Genomic DNA, 17,520 nt, shown 5'->3' with positions numbered 1-17,520 from the left:
TTACACAATTTGGTGTAATCACACAATGGTGTGGCTACACCATAACAAGAAGCCACTACGTGGCAGGATTTACAGTAGTGATGCATGTTAATTAGGTTTTACTATATTAATTAGAATCACCTAAGGTTTTAGATACTGTCGGCTCTGCCGCAACTGAAACAATTTTAATTTTGAACGGAAGAGCGTCTATACCTTGGTTAAGGTTTTAGGTACTCTGGAGGTAGCGGATTGCGATCCACTAAGCCTGTATTGGTTCTTGCACAGAATATAAAGTCGATGACCTTAGCTTAGGTTTTTCTAAGCAAAGAGCTACGGTAGCCTCGCTGCACTTGGTAGCACTCGTTGTCAATCTTCGCCTGATTCGTTTCGACTGATCCTCTGTGAAGATGTAACAGTACTCCTATTTGCCCCAGGGCATGCAGAACGGGCTTAATAAGTTGATGTCCCTGCTGGGCCCTGAGGAAGGGGAACAACTTGTTTCGCAAGGGGCCGATGCAATAAACGCGCGTTTGGAGGTGTTTTCAAGCTATAGAAATGCTCTGCTAGAGCAATTTACAGCAGAAGCTATCAGCGTCGACTGAGTCGACTGCGTTCATGACGCCACCGCCGCCGACGGACCCAGACCGCTCATGGTGAGCGCTAAAACCTTCGAGGATAAGAATGGGGGGAAACTGTTGCTCTCGGTAAGGGAGGCCAAGATGGCTATGGCATCCGTCATGCTCCAGAACGAGCAACAGCAGTGGTGCTAGCTATCTCCAAATTCGGATACCGAGCGCAAGAATGGGCACTATTTGTGGTGCTTCAATTGAAGCGACATTCAAGGACCCGAAGCAGCAGCTTTTGCGAATTTTCTCGCCGCCTAACCAGGCATTTCGCGTGCGATCGCGTTTCCTTGCAACCCGACAGGGCAAGATGGAATTGGTGGACATTGTCTATGTGTCGATTGCCAGGATGGCAGATGATCCTCTACCCGAGGCGGTCGCAGTGACGGTCTTTACGTAGGGCCTCCGCGCTGGCGTGGCCAGAATGGAAGCTATTTCCGCGGTGAATGCTCCTCATTAGCTGGGCGACGAAGAGTTTGGCTGTGTCTTGAAGGCAGGATATTAAGCCGAGGTGGTCATTATACGACCGAACGAGAAAATTCGTTTGTCGCCGCTTCTGGATGAAGCTGTCTTGCCGAACACTAAGAGTGTGCTAAACGCACGAAGAATCGTCATTTCTCAATTGCCCTCCGATCCGTACTATCTTTTGGCAAATTTGAGACGCCGTCTCCAAAGGCCCGCCGTCGGTCCTACCTCTGGACCGAGATGTGCGTCATGAGATCGACCTGGCTCCGGGGACTAAATCCTGCGTAACACGCCAATGCCCCTGTTCAAGTAGCAGCGACACCTTTTTCCGTGCGAAGCCTGATGCAGGAATGGTGCGTGCGAGCAAGTCTCCCCAATCGACACCCATGGTTGTGTTCGGAAGCCGAACAGCAAGTGGCGTATCGTTCACGCTTACAATAAGCTCAACGCCGCCACCATTCCGGCACAGACGCCAATTCCTAGGAAGGATATTCTACAGACTAATATGGTTGACAGCGCACTCGATTTGGTCGATGGTTATTACCAAATTCTCATGAGGGTGAATAATATTCCATTGACAGCGGTGAAAACTCCGAGCGAAATGCTGTTGGTTATGCCCCAAGGGCTGTCAAAATGCACCAGTAACATTAATAGTCTTGTGACGCAGTTTTTCAGGCCCCATTGGGGGTATGTACAAGCAGACTTCGACGACATTTTAGTCCACAGTCGTGCGGGGCACGGGAGGACAGATGATGAAACCATTTTCTCCAATTATGAGCGGTGCTCGTGTGCGTGCGCACTAATGAGCTGTATGCTTATCCCGATAAAAGCATCTTTGGCGCAAACGAAATCTTTTTTCTAGGGTGCTTCATTGGGAAGCATGGCCTTCCAGCGGATCCCGCTTAGGTCAAGGCCAGTGTGGACTGGCCGGTTCCAAAGAGCCAAAAGGTCTTGCGCAGTAGCTTGGCCTCGCCAACTACTTGTAGAAATATGGCGCAAATTATGCGGAAATGACACGGCCATTGTCGAATCTCGTTAAAAAGGATACGGAATGACCGAGCTTCGGGAGGCTTTTGTCAAAGACAGCCTCCTTCATGCACCATTACTGGCGTTGCCAAACTCCGATCGTCCTTTACGTGTCGTCTGTGACACTTCGGACTTGCCATCGGCTGTGTACTGCCACGAGAAGACGCCGAGGGGCGAGATCGGGTGATTTCGTTCAAAAGACACCAGCTTAAGGCTGCAACAAACCCAGTCCACAACAAGAAATTACGATAACGTTTGCACTTGTCAAGTTCAGGGTGCCCTGCTTGGCTTAAAGCCGTTTGTGATCTACACAGATCATGCGTCATTACGCACAGCGACTCAGTAGCCTCACCTCTCGCAAAGGATGACCAGGTTGCTCTCCTTCTTTGCAGAATATAATTTCGAGGTGAAGTATAAGCCAGGAAAGCAAATTGCTTTGGCTGATACGTTATCACGCAGACCGGATTATAAGCTAGCTCATGTTGAGACGGTGACGTCGTCAATGCCGTATTTTATCCGCGCCGTACGCGGGTGATGGTATGTGTGAACGCTGCTATAGGCTTTTGGGGGCAAGGAGTTTGGAAATTCGGACAAGAAATTGTCGGCGCGTTTGCGCGCATGGTCACACCGATATTTGTTGGATAACGGGTTGCTGGATTATAGCACCGATTTACCGGATACGCCACGAATTGTGATTCCTCTCGATGAGGGTTTGGAATACCGTATCCTCTATGAGGCCCGCAACACCCCACTCAGTGGTCAACTCGGTCGTGAGAAGACGTACAGCTCGGTGAGTTGCCACTGCTGGTGGCCCAAGCTGTACAAATGGACGAGCATATACGTGCGCACGTGTGAGACATGTAAGAGGGTGAAACCCTCGCCGAATGCGCAGCGCCGCTGGCCAGCTTTCCGGTACCCAGCGGGTATTGGCAGTCCATGAATATGGACTCTATATTTTGGCCTGCCGAAAGTCTCGGCGGCAATACGGGCGTGGTTTTTTTTTGTGGACTGCAGAGCTGTTGAATGCTTTCACCACACAACGTCGTACTTATCGTCATCTTACTCTTTGATAAAATGCCGAAACTCGTTACCATTCGGTACGCTAATTTGTACCATGTTCTCAAGCAACTGTGCGAGCTGTTGCCTGTTTTGATGACGAAAAGAAAGCGGCATATCTGGCCAGCGATGTCAGTACTACGCAAGCAAATGATGAGCATGAAGCGAATATTCTCACCGCTGATTTCATAGTGGAATTTAACCACAACTATATAAAATATTGTCAGGATCTCACCTTCAACGACAAATTTCTAAATTCCCTACCAGCACTGCGACTATTCAAAAATTGATTTCATAAATTATATTGGAGCACTTTGATTACGTCCTCAAATGAGACAAAATATCGGAAACTCCGTTTTCAAAAATCATGACGTTCCAAGTCTCTTTGCTCATACACGACACTAATTTTGAATACACACAACACATGATGATCAAGAGTGTAGTAGTAAAATGCATCTATCGCTCACGTCTACAACACAAAGTTACCGACAGCTCACGAGCGAAGTATTTGGTGAAAAAAGCGGATTGAAAACACTGATATATCGCACTCAAATACTTGTATCCACCTTGGATTTTTTTCTGTACCTATCTCCTACACCTAAAAACATCAAATGTCTATACCAGCGAGCGTATCTTCCAACAACTCTTTATTCAGCGAATTTAGTATCTCTGTCATGTCTTCATGGACAGAGCTTTGCAAGAGATCATGAAAATCTTTGACTTGAAATGTCGAGATTCCAAACTGTAATGGTACTTGACGAACACAACTTAAGACATCCGTCACATTTTCATCCACTCCAGGCTGAATTCGAATCCATCCAGTCTCATCCGAGTGCATACCACAAAAGACTCCTTCTCCTTCTGAATGTGTTTTCCAGACATATACAGTACGTTTGTTTTCCACAAACCGGCGCGCAACATACCGTTTAATAATTGAGACGGTCAATCCTGTTGGTAATGTCCGGAGAACACGATATCGAATGACACTAATATCATCAGATCCTGCTACTTCTCCAAAATCCTCTCGATTTTGTTGTCGATGATAGAGTTTTCCCAATTTCCACATCGTTTGCTGTGTGCGAGCATAACTAAAAGGCTCGGAAAACTTTTGTCTACGTTCAAAATATTCAATTTCATTGTCACTATCACGTCGTTTGCAAATTGTAACAACGCCATCAGCCATGTCTTCAAAGTTCAGGACAGAATCTGTCTGGGTATATTCTTCATGTACCCGTCGTAAATGACCCCGAAACATTGTATAATCAAACGGTGGAATGGCTGGAAGATTCACAACGTTTGTACTCTTACTAGCAATCGACCCATGGAGTGAAATTTCCGTTCTTACTGGACCTGCCACGTGTTTACAGAGCTCCATAATACATGAAGCTTTGCTTTTTGCCACTGCTAAAAGTTGTTTCTGTTCTGCTTTTGATCGTAATAGCTTCTCTCGCTCTTCAACGGCCACTCCTTGCCATATTGTATGTTTCAATCCAAAGTTATTTGTCACTTTACGTTGCTTGAGCTCTTCTAACTTCAGTGTCAAGTCATGGACTGTCTTGCGAAGTGTATTACGCTCATCCTTAATCTTTTGATGGTATATTCGCTTTCTTAACGCTTCTTTTTCACTTCGACTTTTGCCACACGTGGTTCTTTGCTCTCGTCGATGCAACTTAAATGATGAGTTATCTTCTTTACAAGAGTCACAAGGGATACAAGAGGTTACGACTGACGCTGTAGATGTAACACGATGTCTTTGTTCTTTATCTACTGGTACATCTGTCTCCATATGTGCCAGTACTTTGTTCACATCGTCCGCGCATGCAGCTTTAGCGGCCATCGTGTCCACTTTAAGGCTGTTTACGAAATTGACAATTAAAAGAGTGTCAGCCCTGCCAATCGCATTTTCATGTTCTTATATGCAGTTCTTTGTTTATTCTTTTACCGTACGAGTACTGTACACGTCATAACTCAAAGATATGCTTCTAACTAAGACTTTCTTATTGCATTGTTGAGGAGTTATGGTATTCACACCAAATCCAGAAAAATGTAATCTATTAAATAGCCTTTCCCTATCTATTGGCATGCAAGAAATAATACAGTTCTACTCATTGTGATACTTTAGTGTTCGTGCAACTTTTATCTTAGATGGTATCGAAATAGACTTAGATATGACAGCAACAGATGTATTTCTCTCCACGACCCGAATCAGATTTGATAAGCAATCGCGTTGTAATCAACCCCTAAACTGCTGCTGACGTCGTTGATTAGTGATCTATGGCTGTGTTTTGTGGCGTAAAGGCTCCAAAGAAGCCTAAACAACTTTAATGGAATATATGCTCTACGTTTTAAAGAGAGCTGAGTGACTTGTAGATGCTTATATCTTGCTTGAACTCCTTTCTTGAAAGGATGGACCCCGCTCAATTAACTTAACAGTAACTTCCTTCTGTTTGTTTTTGAATGTCTGTTCTGTGCATTGTAGTCATCATGTATTTGTATACAAGAGTGTGAGGCTAATCATTTGTCTGCATCGCAGATCATCCAAGAGCTAACGGTAGAAAGAAGCTGCGCAGATCCCAATTTGACCAAATTTAGAAACACGACAGCTCGAATTGCTCCACACTGTTGTCTTTGTATTATGTACAACATCGAACTATCTAATACCCAAATACAGTCAGTTGTCAACAATTTAAAAAGCTTTTTATCCAGATGATATGCTACTTTAAGAAGCGTCATCCGCATAATTAAGATTTTGCGGGCTGAACGCAATTGGTGATTTCTGCCATAAAATTGAATGTCTAGTCCAAATTGCACATTTGAGTCGAAATTATGCCCTTGTAGGTACAGCAAGGTCAGACTTAAAAGTTCACGACATTTAATTATCAATAATACCAAGAAAATCTCGAGATTAAAGACACGGACTTGTATTTAAAATTATGAGCTGAAAGTTGAAGTAGCTCAATGATGAGTGACTGGCTTACGCCATTGTTGTGGTAGAGACTATTTGGTTGGAGCCATCATTCTGAGCTTATTAGTTACCACATTCGTGACGTATGCTGTGTTGTACCTTCTTTGTTAGTTGTTTCCACAATGCACGTTGGGACTGTAATTATGTGCCAGAGTTCTAGACAGTAGCAAATTTTGTATCTTTATTACCATCACTTTGACTCTAACATATCCTATATAATTTCCAATTCAGCGGTAAAAATTAAGTTAAACAAAACCTTAAAATCAGAATATTCTTACAAAATTATTCTACTCTCCCGTTGTTTATATTAAATAGGCTCTAAATTATCGACAAACGGTAATACATGATATGGCATCTTGCCGTCATTATCCTTTCAGTACCCAAATTTCAAACATGCACTTCAGTATGTTGATCGCGTGGAAACAACATCTTATTGACGCGGATCGGCAATGAAATCTTGTCATACAGACGGCCAGCTTTTATGTTTTCTTATACGTACACACAATTATCGCAACATTTGGGTGCTAACATTCTACACACGGCTAGTAACTCCATTGCTAGGTAGACGAGCAGAATGCGGTGCTACTTGTATGCAGCGTTAAAGAGTAATTTCATGTACTCGAGATATTATAAGCTTGTCTGAGTTGCACTTCACCATGTTTAATACTAGCAATCGAGAATATCTAGATTGTCTCAATTAGCCCCTGCCATCTGGACACTCTGTGGCCATCCAGCAATACATTTAGGTAGGCCGGTCATGTAGCCGTTGACGTGTGTGGGAAGGCGTCGGTGAGACGACTGTGATTTAGTTGGTCTGATCAACATTTGAGAAACGCTATTGACATCATAGATTTACGGAATCTTGGCAGCAGGTCTCATTCCTTTTTTTATCATTTCTGACGGCACCTCTGAAGTTGTATGCGCATACGTAGCAACGGCCGTGGGATAATTCAGTCATCTAGTGCAGCAAGTGTTATTTATGATGTCTGACCTATCGGGTATGGTCATACGGCTAGGTTCTATTCAACTGATTTAGCAGCTACAACATCGTTAGATAGTGAAGCAAGTAACCACAAAATACAAGCGCAAAATATCATTCCAAAGTGCCAAACGTGAATTTTATTTACTCAAACACCTTTTTGGCGTGCTAAACAAGAACTAATCGTAATACTAGACATGATGAAGGATGGTTGTAATTTAGCCCTCTATAGCTCTTGTTTACGCTGTTGCGTCGTATAAACACACGATGTGAGAAGGTTTAGCATTGCGGTAGTCGTTTGTCTGGCGATTGAGTCGAAATTTGCGTATGGCAGTCAATTAGATTTTTAATCATGCGAAGGCAAGATTACTCCATTCGACCTTCATGCCAAATTTGTTAAAAGTTCCGTAATTTAAACGATAGCAACTGGGAGGTGCCGCCGACAAGCAAGCTGACGCCTCGGCCGCCGAATAAGAGTCAGAAATATAATAAATCCTTACACAAATAACTAGCTTGTGAATATAAGATGTATATAAGTAGAAATTTTCTATAACGCATTCGAAAGCTGCAAAGTTCTCGTTTCTGGAGGACCATCCATCTAGCGCACTTTATCACGACACTTTCAGGCTTTGGTTTGAGACTAGAGAACAACAGTTATATGGAAGTATATTTCTATACCCTCCTCACCTATTTCAGATAACTTTTAGTTTCATATACCTCAACATTGATACTTATGATTTTTGATATGTGCACCCCATAGTATAGATTGATACTTGTTTAATTTTCAAATTGAAGGTACTATGAACACGTGCAAGTACTAATCAACCAAGAGGCACTCGGTCCGGCGCTCTGGCGACGATCGGTGAACACATTCTCAGCGCTTTGTTGACGCGGATATGAGGCAAAAGTTGCAAAGTGTGCTACCTCCCCGTCGGCTGCTAGCATTACGCTATTATTTCAAATAGTAATATATGAAAATATCTGTTCCATTATTATACTTCCTCTTACTTCAAGTAATAAGACTCTAGGTTCGAAACTTCACTCCGTGATAAAATTAAAGTAGCAAAATGATATATATGTATTAATATTACAGAAGTGTATTCCTCCAGCTTTCGTAAATTAGAGCCAAATACATTCAAATATACACCTCCAAGCTATATCTATTGTAAGTAACATTATTCTAATAATAAAATGACTTATATAAACCGATTCATTTGAAACACGAAATATGACTTTAAAATGTTCGTAACTGGGCTAAACGTTTACCATATGCCCAACGCTTCACACGACCCGCAATGTCAGACATAGCGAACAATACTTTCTGCAAGGGGTCTTGTAGTCGTCGAGCAGTGTTGCTGCATCCAAATCGACAAACCATCGTGAGAGAGACTCGTTCTCCCCACCACAGTACAAAGACACGTTCAATTTCAAAAGCATCGTTCTGTACGAAGAAGCAGGGGTTGTGACCTGCTTCCGAGACTCCATAATTATATTGTGCTTGAAGCTGACAGCTGCGTTCTTCTGATCATCCGGAGGAAACGACTGCAGTTATTTGGCTACTGCAACTTATCTGATGATATATCGCATCAGCTTGAGTGCCATCCACACATGTGAAGACAAACGAGGACATATCTCATTCGTCAACATCTCAGTTTGCGGTACTGACAGACCGAGTGGTACCCCAACTCGCTCGCACAGGGACAAGAGTATGACTCGGACTGGAATGCGCGACATGCTCAACAGCCGCGTCGTCAAACCAGAATGAGTGTTGTTGAAATGACCGTTTGAAGTGCTACCAGGTATAACAGGGCACCGTTCGCAAACAAACTATCAAACACAACAAACACACTTGTGCGATGAGAGAAGGGATCCCTACATAGAGGGAGAAGGACAGTCCCGACTTAGAGGGAAGAAGAGCGAGTTAAGTCCTATTAAGCGAATTTGCAACTGAACCAAGAATGAGGTATGGTTTTTAGCTAGATGCGAATCACGCCTAGAGCATTTACTGGTAAAACCTTGGATTCATGATTTATAAATCAAGGATCTACTGAAGTAGACCTTAGAGCAAGATCTTGGGTGCACGGAGCTTGAACTTCGAAAGCTTGGAAGTCAATTTCCGTGAAAAGTATCCAGTAGAAGAGACTGGCTTATGCCGCCCACTTTGAAAGACAGAGACACGCCGGACTCGTACCAGTACATATTCTCAAGTAGTAACCAGCATTCTGTATCACACCGAATGTTTGACTTCATAAAAGAAACTACATACGCTTTTGAGAACACCGTATCTTCTTTTATTTATTCCCACAATGCATATAGAAGGAACATAATGTCACTTCATGTAATGGCTAAGTGTAGCCCATACACCATCTTCACCACTGTTATCTACTACAATAATGTAGGTCAAAATATGGAGTCGAGGAGTCAGGGTTTGCTCAGGATTCTTCATCGATCAGTGTTTCTATAACTTATCAGACTCGGATGAGTCGGTCTGAGTTGATCCGACTGATTTCTTAGGGACTGTAGTAATCCCATTACCTGCCGCTTAGTATTGGATTGTCGAACGCGGCGCTGAACTCTTTCAAGAAGATCCTGATGTTTCTACACTCTGGATGTGAACGAAGGAAACATGCTGGATCTATATCAAATGTATCATAAAGATGAAATGAGTAGCTTTAAATACTCTTTTCAGTAGCTCGGCATAACTGAGTCATGAAGAAAGTGTAGATACGAATGACAGATATGACTTCGCTCATTTAGAAGATTTAGATAACGATCTTAATGCACTGGAACGGAACTCCAAAAATTGCTTCCAACCGATGTCGATATATTCGATTGACTACTATTTTGCGAAAGTTTGCGCATCAAACTCATTCTAGATTCGACTCACCTCTTGGATAACCCAAAGCTTACGTCGAATTTAAACAAGCTCGCATTCTTTCCCTACACAACTTGGACACATTTCTATCCTATTGTAGTGATTCAGCCAGATATTTTGCAAAAAATCTAAAAAAACATTTGTGATTTGACACTTGAGTCAATATATTACAGAGGATTCCTCTATCAAATAAATTAACAAGCTCATTCTGATTTTGTGGGCAAAACTACGAACCCCAATTCTCATTTTAAACCGCTGATCTCCTATTTTTGTTAATCAGTCGCAGAGTATCTTATGGCTCCCAGGATTCAGGTTCATCGCCGACCCGTTTCACCAGATAGATGTACTTTCCAAAGCGTATCATTCTGTGATTTGAGATCTCGTCCGCCTCAAGAATATTGCCCTGATTGATAGAAGCATCTGCAGACTCTGTCGCAACCATTTAAGATCGCTTGACGCCTCGTAGAGTGTATTTCCCGTATTTAGATAAATTTGGACTCGGTAGCCATCAATTTCAGCAATTTTATAGACTGCGTTGCTCCATCGAGTAGCTTTTTTATAAAATAAATACTTTCTGAGACGATAGAATACGCTTGATCCGACGTCGAACTCCTTCTCAATTCTTACGATTTTACCCATGGTTCCGTGATCACCGGATTCGTTGTTGCAGTGCTCAATTTTTTTTAATTTTTGAAAAATTATTGGGCCTGTGAGTTCATGAACTTGCTTTTCGTTATCACTTGTCAAGATGTTTACATTGTGGAGACGAACAAATCTTTTTAGCGCTGCTAATACAGTTGCTGCCTTGTCGTTCGTAAGATGTTTGCGTACCCAGCCTTGAGTTGAGGCTGATAGCAGTCAAAATTGGCCGTGACTCCCAAAACACAAGATCAATTCACCACAACTTGGAATTATGCAAAGCTATTTTGAAACCATTGAAACTCTTCTTTTCTTCCTGAAATAGTTAAACATCGGTCTGACTACCATACCAATCCTCAATTAGTGTAAAACTTATATTAGATTTAATTCCTTTGCCTTCTGACACAGAGCTTGAGCCCCGATAAAACTGTTTTTGGGGTCATTATAAAGTTTCTCAGTATCGCGTCCATGATCTGTATTTATAGTGAAAAAATCCCCAGAGGAAACCTGCGTAAATATTAAGTAGTTCAGTCGTGATACCATCTTCAGGTACTCGACGTTTTTCATAGTAATAGTCGAGCCCCGGTCTGGGATGAGTATCAGTAATGATAGGCTTGCTTTTTTTGATAGTCTGAACCCCTTCTTTGTACCTTGTAGCGTGATGCAATCCCGTGCAACAGTCTCAAACTTATCAGGATTAATAACACCATGGTTTCGACCACCTCCCTGCTGAATACCCATCGCTGAAACTTTTACCTTGTAAGATTCGTCGGGTGGGTAGCAAATATAGTTATCACTCGATAATGACATCATAGACATCACCTGACCATTCGTCGTTAAATAATCAAGGAGCACGGCGATCAAACTTAGCTACCTCAGTGTTGTAGTGTTGTAGTCGCGTGAGAACCAATCGTATTTATGCCTCAGATAGTGGTTTCGTAGCTCAGGCTTGATATAGTCTTGTAACGGAGTGTCACAGTTGAAAGCGATATAAGCGGAATCAGTGTCCATCTTCTGATACTGAAAGTCGAAGCGATCGAATTAGAAATTTATGCAGCCATAGTAAAACTGAAGCATGCGTAGCTAAGCAAGCTAATAGATAGCAATCGACAAATGGATTGGGTTCGTATTATTGAGTCGACGCTTCTTTTTACACCCATCATTGAGCTCCTCAAGACCATGATACGTAACGCGCTTGTTCTTGATAGCTTTGTAGATCGACTCATACTTAACCTCTTTGTGCTTACTGATGTCCATTCCAGCTTGATTAAAAGCGCTGGTGCCTACCACTTTTATCATATCAGCAATCATCGCCTTTGACTTATCAACATCGCCCTCTTGTCGAGCGTTTGATACAGACTCAATTAAGGTGGCGAGAGCTTTGTGAGAGATGGCCTCGACAAAGCAGTAAGCCTTGGTTATCTCCATACCGTGAGAAAGATAACACTTGAGCATAGGAGCGTAGATGAGAATCCTTTCACTAAGGTAGCTGCCAATCAACTTGCGAGCTGATTTTGCTCGACTTTGCTTGCGCGCCTGATTGTGATTAAACATGTGCTTACCAATGACGCTCTCGTTCAGACTGTCGATCAGTTCATTCTTGAAAACTGAAGTCATCTCACCTAAGCACTGTATGAGGTGCCCTGGTGTTCGAACATCACACTAGGCTTAGGTGAAGAGTGCATTCAAGCGCTACTGCATTCCTAAGGGGATTAAGTATACGTTGAGTCTATTTAAATTCTTTAAGATTATTGACCTATCACAGCTCGATGAGGTTGAGGACTGCTTCCAACTCGGTGTTAACGTGGATGTATGTCAGCTTTTGATAGAAAGGACCAGTATCACCAGTGATGCTATAAACGAGCAAAATTCATGTAAGGTTACTACGAGATCAAATCGGTGAAAGACCTACTGATCTGGTACAATAGTCTCGACAAATTCTCTTTCACCAAAGCTATCAAAGCTCAGCGAGAGCTAATTGAGCGTAACGATCGGGATATGCTTGCGGATGGAGTGTCCCTACCTGGTCTTTCAGAGAAGGTTATGTATCAGACCTGCTTCAATAATTTCCAAGATCCGGATAAAGACCTGCTAACACATTCTAATATTCAACTAAGTGCACGGCTGGCTACAAGAGTCAGGATGCTAAGGCAAAATAAAAAACAATCGAGCACGTCAATACATTACTGCAAAAGCAAGTCGTATCGGGGTGGTGTATACTACTGTCAGCTGACTGTTGATACCGCTTCAGCGTATCTACAATAATCTTGGCCACATCGACGGTAATATCTTAGTCAGCTGCGTTGGTTCAACGCCCCTCGAAAAGACATGTCGCTTAAGTTGTTTCGGAATAAGAAGTAGCTTGAGTTCAACTCGGATAGACTGGTCCACTCGATCGACGAGGTCTACTCTAAGATGAAGACCAACATTGCTAGAGATCTATAAATCATCTTAAAAAAATCGCCCCGCTAAATGTAATCAAATAAGGATTTACAAAGATAAGGTCCGTAGTAAACTATCGGATACGACCCTAACGTTCTATACCTATGGGTCATTGGTAATGCGATGCCATGCGTTCGATTGACTCAAGCCTGGGTCACGAACCCACTTTCTGGGGCATATATACGATTGGTTCCCACGCGACTATAACATTGAGGTAGCTAAGTTTGATCGCCGTGCTCCTTGTTTGCTTAACGATGGATGGCCAGATGATACGATGATGTCATTATCGAGTGATAACTATATTTGCTACCCACTCGATGAATCTTACAAGGTAAAAGTTTCAGCGAATGGTATTCAGCAGGGAGGTGGTCAAAACAATGATGTTTCTAATTTTTTATAAGTTTGAGACTGTTGCACGGAGATTGCATCACGCTACAAGGTACAAAGAAGGGATTCAGATTATCGAAAAAACCTATCATCACTGATACTTAAGCAAAACAGCGCTCAACCATTATTATGAAAAAAGGCGAGTACTTGATGATGGTATCACGACTGTTCTACCTAATATCTATGCAGTTAATCGCGGTTTTTTCAACCTAAATAAAGATCATAAATGCGCTACTAATGAAACTGTACAATGACCTCAAAACCAGTTTTATCGAAGCTCCAGCTCTGTGTCAGAAGGCAAAGGAGTTTAATCCTTATATAAGTTTTGATAATAATAGAGGATTGGTATGATAGTCAGACCGAAATTAAATGATTTCAGGAACAAAAGAGAAATTCAATGGTTTCAAAAAAGCTTAGCATAATCCCAAATTATGGCGAATTAATCTTGCGTTTTGGGAGTAACGGCCAATTTTGACTGCTATCAGCATCAACTCAAGACAGGGTACACAAAGCTCTTACTAACAAGACGACAGCAACTGTATAAGCAGCGCTTAAAACATTTGTTCGTCCCCACAAAGTAAATATTCGGACAAGTGATAATGAGAAGCAAGCTCATGAACTCACAAGCCCAATAATTTTTCAAAAATAAAAAAAATTGAGGACAACAATAACGAGCCCGGTGATCACGGAACCATGGGTAAAATCGTAAGGATTGCGAAGGAGTTTGACATCGGTTCAAGCGTATTCTATCGTCTCAGAAAGCATACATTTAATGAAAAAGCTGCTCGATGGAGCAACACAATCTATAAAATCGTTGAAATTGATGGCTACCGAATCCGAACTCGTTTAAAAAATGAAAATACACTCTACGAGGCGCCAAACGATCTTATATGGTTGAAGTAGAGAATGCAGATGCTTCTATCAATCGGGACAATATTCTTGAGGCGGACGAGATCTCAAATCACAAAACGATACGCTTTGGAAAGTACATTTATCTGGTGAACTGGGTCGGCGATGAACCTGAACCGTGGGAGCCACAAAACACTTTGCGACTGATTAACAAAAATAGGAGATCATCGGTTTAAAATGAGAATTGGGGCTCGTAGTTTTGCCCACAACATCAGAATGAGCTTGTTAATATATTTGATAGAGGAATCCTTTGTAAGTTGTTGACTCTAGTGTAAAATCTCAAATTTTTTCTGAGAACTTTTGGGAAATATCTGACTGAATCACTACAATAGGATAAAAATCTGTTCAAGTTGTGTAGGGAATGAACGTGAGCTGGTTTAAATTCGACGTAAGCTATGGGTTATCCAAGAGGTGAGTCGGATCAAGAATGAGTTTGATGCGCAAACTTTCGCAAAATAATATTCAATCGAATATATCGACATCGGTTAGAAGTAACTTTAGGAGTTCCATTCCAGTGCATTAAAATCGTTATCTAAATCTTCTAAATGAGCGAAGTCGTATCTGTCATTCTTATCTACCCTTTCGTCATGACTCAGTTATGCAGTATTTAAAGCTTGTCATTTCATTCTTATGATACATTTGATATAGATCCAGTATGTTTCTTTCGTTCACATCCAGAGTGTAGAAACATCAGGAGCATCTTGAAAGAGCTCAGCGCCGTGTTCGACAATCCAATGCTAAGCGGCAGGTGTTTGCAGGAACGTCATGAGCAAGAGATATCACGAATGGGATTACTACAGTCCCTAAGAAAATAGCCGGATCAACTCAGACCGACTTATCCGAATCTGCTAAGTCAAAGAAACACTGATTGATGAAGAATCCTAAGCAGACCTGGACTCCTCGACTACAAATATTCGACCTACATTAATTGATATTGGAGTAAATAGCGGTGGTGCAGATGGTGTATGGACTACACTTAGCCATTACATGAAGGGGCATATGTATGCATCGTGGGAATTGATGAAAGAAGATACGGTATTATGTTCTCAAAAGCATACGTGATCTCTTTTATGAAGTCTCAAACACTCTGTATGATTCAGAATGCTGGATCTTACTTGATATTCTGCACTGGTGACGAGACCAACGTGTCTTTCAAAGTGGGTGGTGTAAGTCAGTCCCTTCTACTGAATACTTTTCACGGAAGTTGACTTTCAAGATGCTGAACTTTTCTTGTATCGCTCGATTGATTGAATCGTCCCGGGTCTTTGGATATTCACGGAACTGCTGATTCCAGATTTGACCATCATTCAATCCTGCCATGAAAGTTACAACTTGCGTAGAAACGTCAACTAGCTCGTCGACAATGTTCGATACCAAGTAGCGAGCACGCTACATACGACTGTAGGTCGTAACGCCCTTAACGAAGCTTTCAGGACTCGGCTGGGGTATGGACTCACTCTGTGGCAGTTAAATCGCCTTCTTTAGCTTGACTTTGAAATGTTCGGAACTGGAAAATATGTTTTGATTGGCTAGACGCTTACCATACGCCCAACACTTCGCACGATCCGCAAACTTAGATATAGCGAGCAATACGTGCTGTAAGGCGTTCGTAGCTGTCAAGCAGTGGTTGTTGCATTCAAATCGACAAACCATCGTGAGAGAGGCTTGTTCTCTCCACCACAATACAAAGACACGCTTAATTTCGACCGCATCGTTCTGTACGAAAAAAACAGGGGTTGCGACCTGCTTCCGAGACTCCATAATCTCATTATGCATGAAACTGCAAGCAAGCCAATTTCAGTGGTTATGAGCCCAGGCAAGCACGCCAGCTGACCGGTACAGATGGACCAGAGCCAATGGACATCTCGTACATTTTTTCGCCTGAAAATGAGCGTCTTTGCAACGATGGAAAGTGTTTCTGTTATGAAAGCCGGGTGTTGTTGCCCAGAACTGCAGAGTGTCTTTACCGAGTCGACAACAGACAAGCGGTGCTCGTTCAAAAAATCGTGGACGCTATAAAGCTCGTCGGATTGCACGCTCCCAAGGGTAAGAAACGGGAGCTATTAGGAAGGGCGGGGCTCCCTACTGGACCGAGAAGAAAGCTGTAGATCCTGTGGATTAACAGAACTATTTCCCCTGCGTGCATGATGATCATGTACTTTTCACTATGAATGATGGAAGTCACGCAAAGTGCGACTTTGACAGTCCGAGACATTTTTAGAGAGGGTTTCGAAAAACCACTACAATCTTTGATTGCCTCTACTGCCTCAAATAACTTTATTCGAGCGCAAGCTATGACTGGGTATATGGTTAGCCTGCCCAATGTGATAGGAGAAATGATCATTCGTTTAGCGAACGGATCTAGAATGAAGATGTCACAGCAAGCCATTTGGCTGGCAATGAAGCTTGAGAATTTCTGAGGTGAAGACAGGTTTGTTTTACTTAACTTCGACAGGATTAATATTATCCTAGATATGCCATGGTTGAAGCGGTGCCAGCCTAGCATTGACAGGATGAAAAAATGGATGACGACGAACAAATTGGTATGGGCCTATGCTTCTGCTGAAGACGTCACAGATGTCCAAAGTGATATTGTGGTGTGCGATGCCCCTAGATTCACAGGACAAGCCAAACAAGACGAAAGTAAAGACACCAACTGGAAAGCGCCAGAAAATGACCGTCTCCATTGCCATCGACATGAAAGTCATGGACGATGGTACATTAACGAATAGTGGGGTCAGAGGCAAACACCCATCCTAAGAGAAGAGTAATAAGGCCACCAAGAAGGGTTTTCCGTCTAATATTCTGCGTGTTTCAATCAAGGTAAAGCTGTATCGATGAATAAAGTGAACAAGAACAAGACACTTTATGCAAGTTTGTGAATGTTGTGGTCTACGGTAAAGAAGGTGAAGTCGATGTTTTCTTTACGTGAAGATCAAAGATCTTCCAAATTCAAAAAAAGAATTGCTTTCCTTGACGTTGGCAAACTAGGAGACGCTGTAGCGTAGCCTGGCAAAGGCGAAACTTTGCAAATATGTGTGATCGTCGAAGAAACAATCGACGATATCATCAATACTGTATTGATGAGAGGACGCGGAGGGAAAAGTTTGACGAGCAGTCGCGGCATGCTCTAAGAACAATTCCTGTGTATGGAATTGTCAAGAAATATATTGAA

General features: G+C 42.4%; 2 protein-coding genes across 2 annotated transcripts; both read right to left on the bottom strand.

Moving 5' to 3' along the window:
- Nucleotides 1-3,756: 3,756 nt before the first annotated feature.
- PHALS_01981 (uncharacterized protein) lies at nucleotides 3,757-4,986 on the bottom strand (the record flags this gene model as incomplete). Its single annotated transcript, XM_024716474.1, has 1 exon — nucleotides 3,757-4,986. One exon carries the CDS (start codon nucleotides 4,984-4,986, stop codon nucleotides 3,757-3,759), a length of 1,230 nt encoding a protein of 409 aa, XP_024582069.1.
- Nucleotides 4,987-11,699: 6,713 nt separating this feature from the next.
- On the bottom strand, nucleotides 11,700-12,224 carry PHALS_01980 (chromodomain protein, putative; the record flags this gene model as incomplete). Its single annotated transcript, XM_024716473.1, has 1 exon — nucleotides 11,700-12,224. The coding sequence occupies one exon, from the start codon at nucleotides 12,222-12,224 to the stop codon at nucleotides 11,700-11,702; it is 525 nt and encodes a 174-aa protein (XP_024582068.1).
- Nucleotides 12,225-17,520: the final 5,296 nt, after the last annotated feature.

This window comes from Plasmopara halstedii (genome assembly GCF_900000015.1).
Source record: "Plasmopara halstedii genome assembly, contig: Scaffold_1651, whole genome shotgun sequence".
NCBI classification, from domain to species: Eukaryota; Oomycota; class Peronosporomycetes; order Peronosporales; family Peronosporaceae; genus Plasmopara; species Plasmopara halstedii.
The sequence above is the reverse complement of the archived record's forward strand: the minus strand, read 5'-3'. Positions and strand labels throughout refer to the sequence as shown.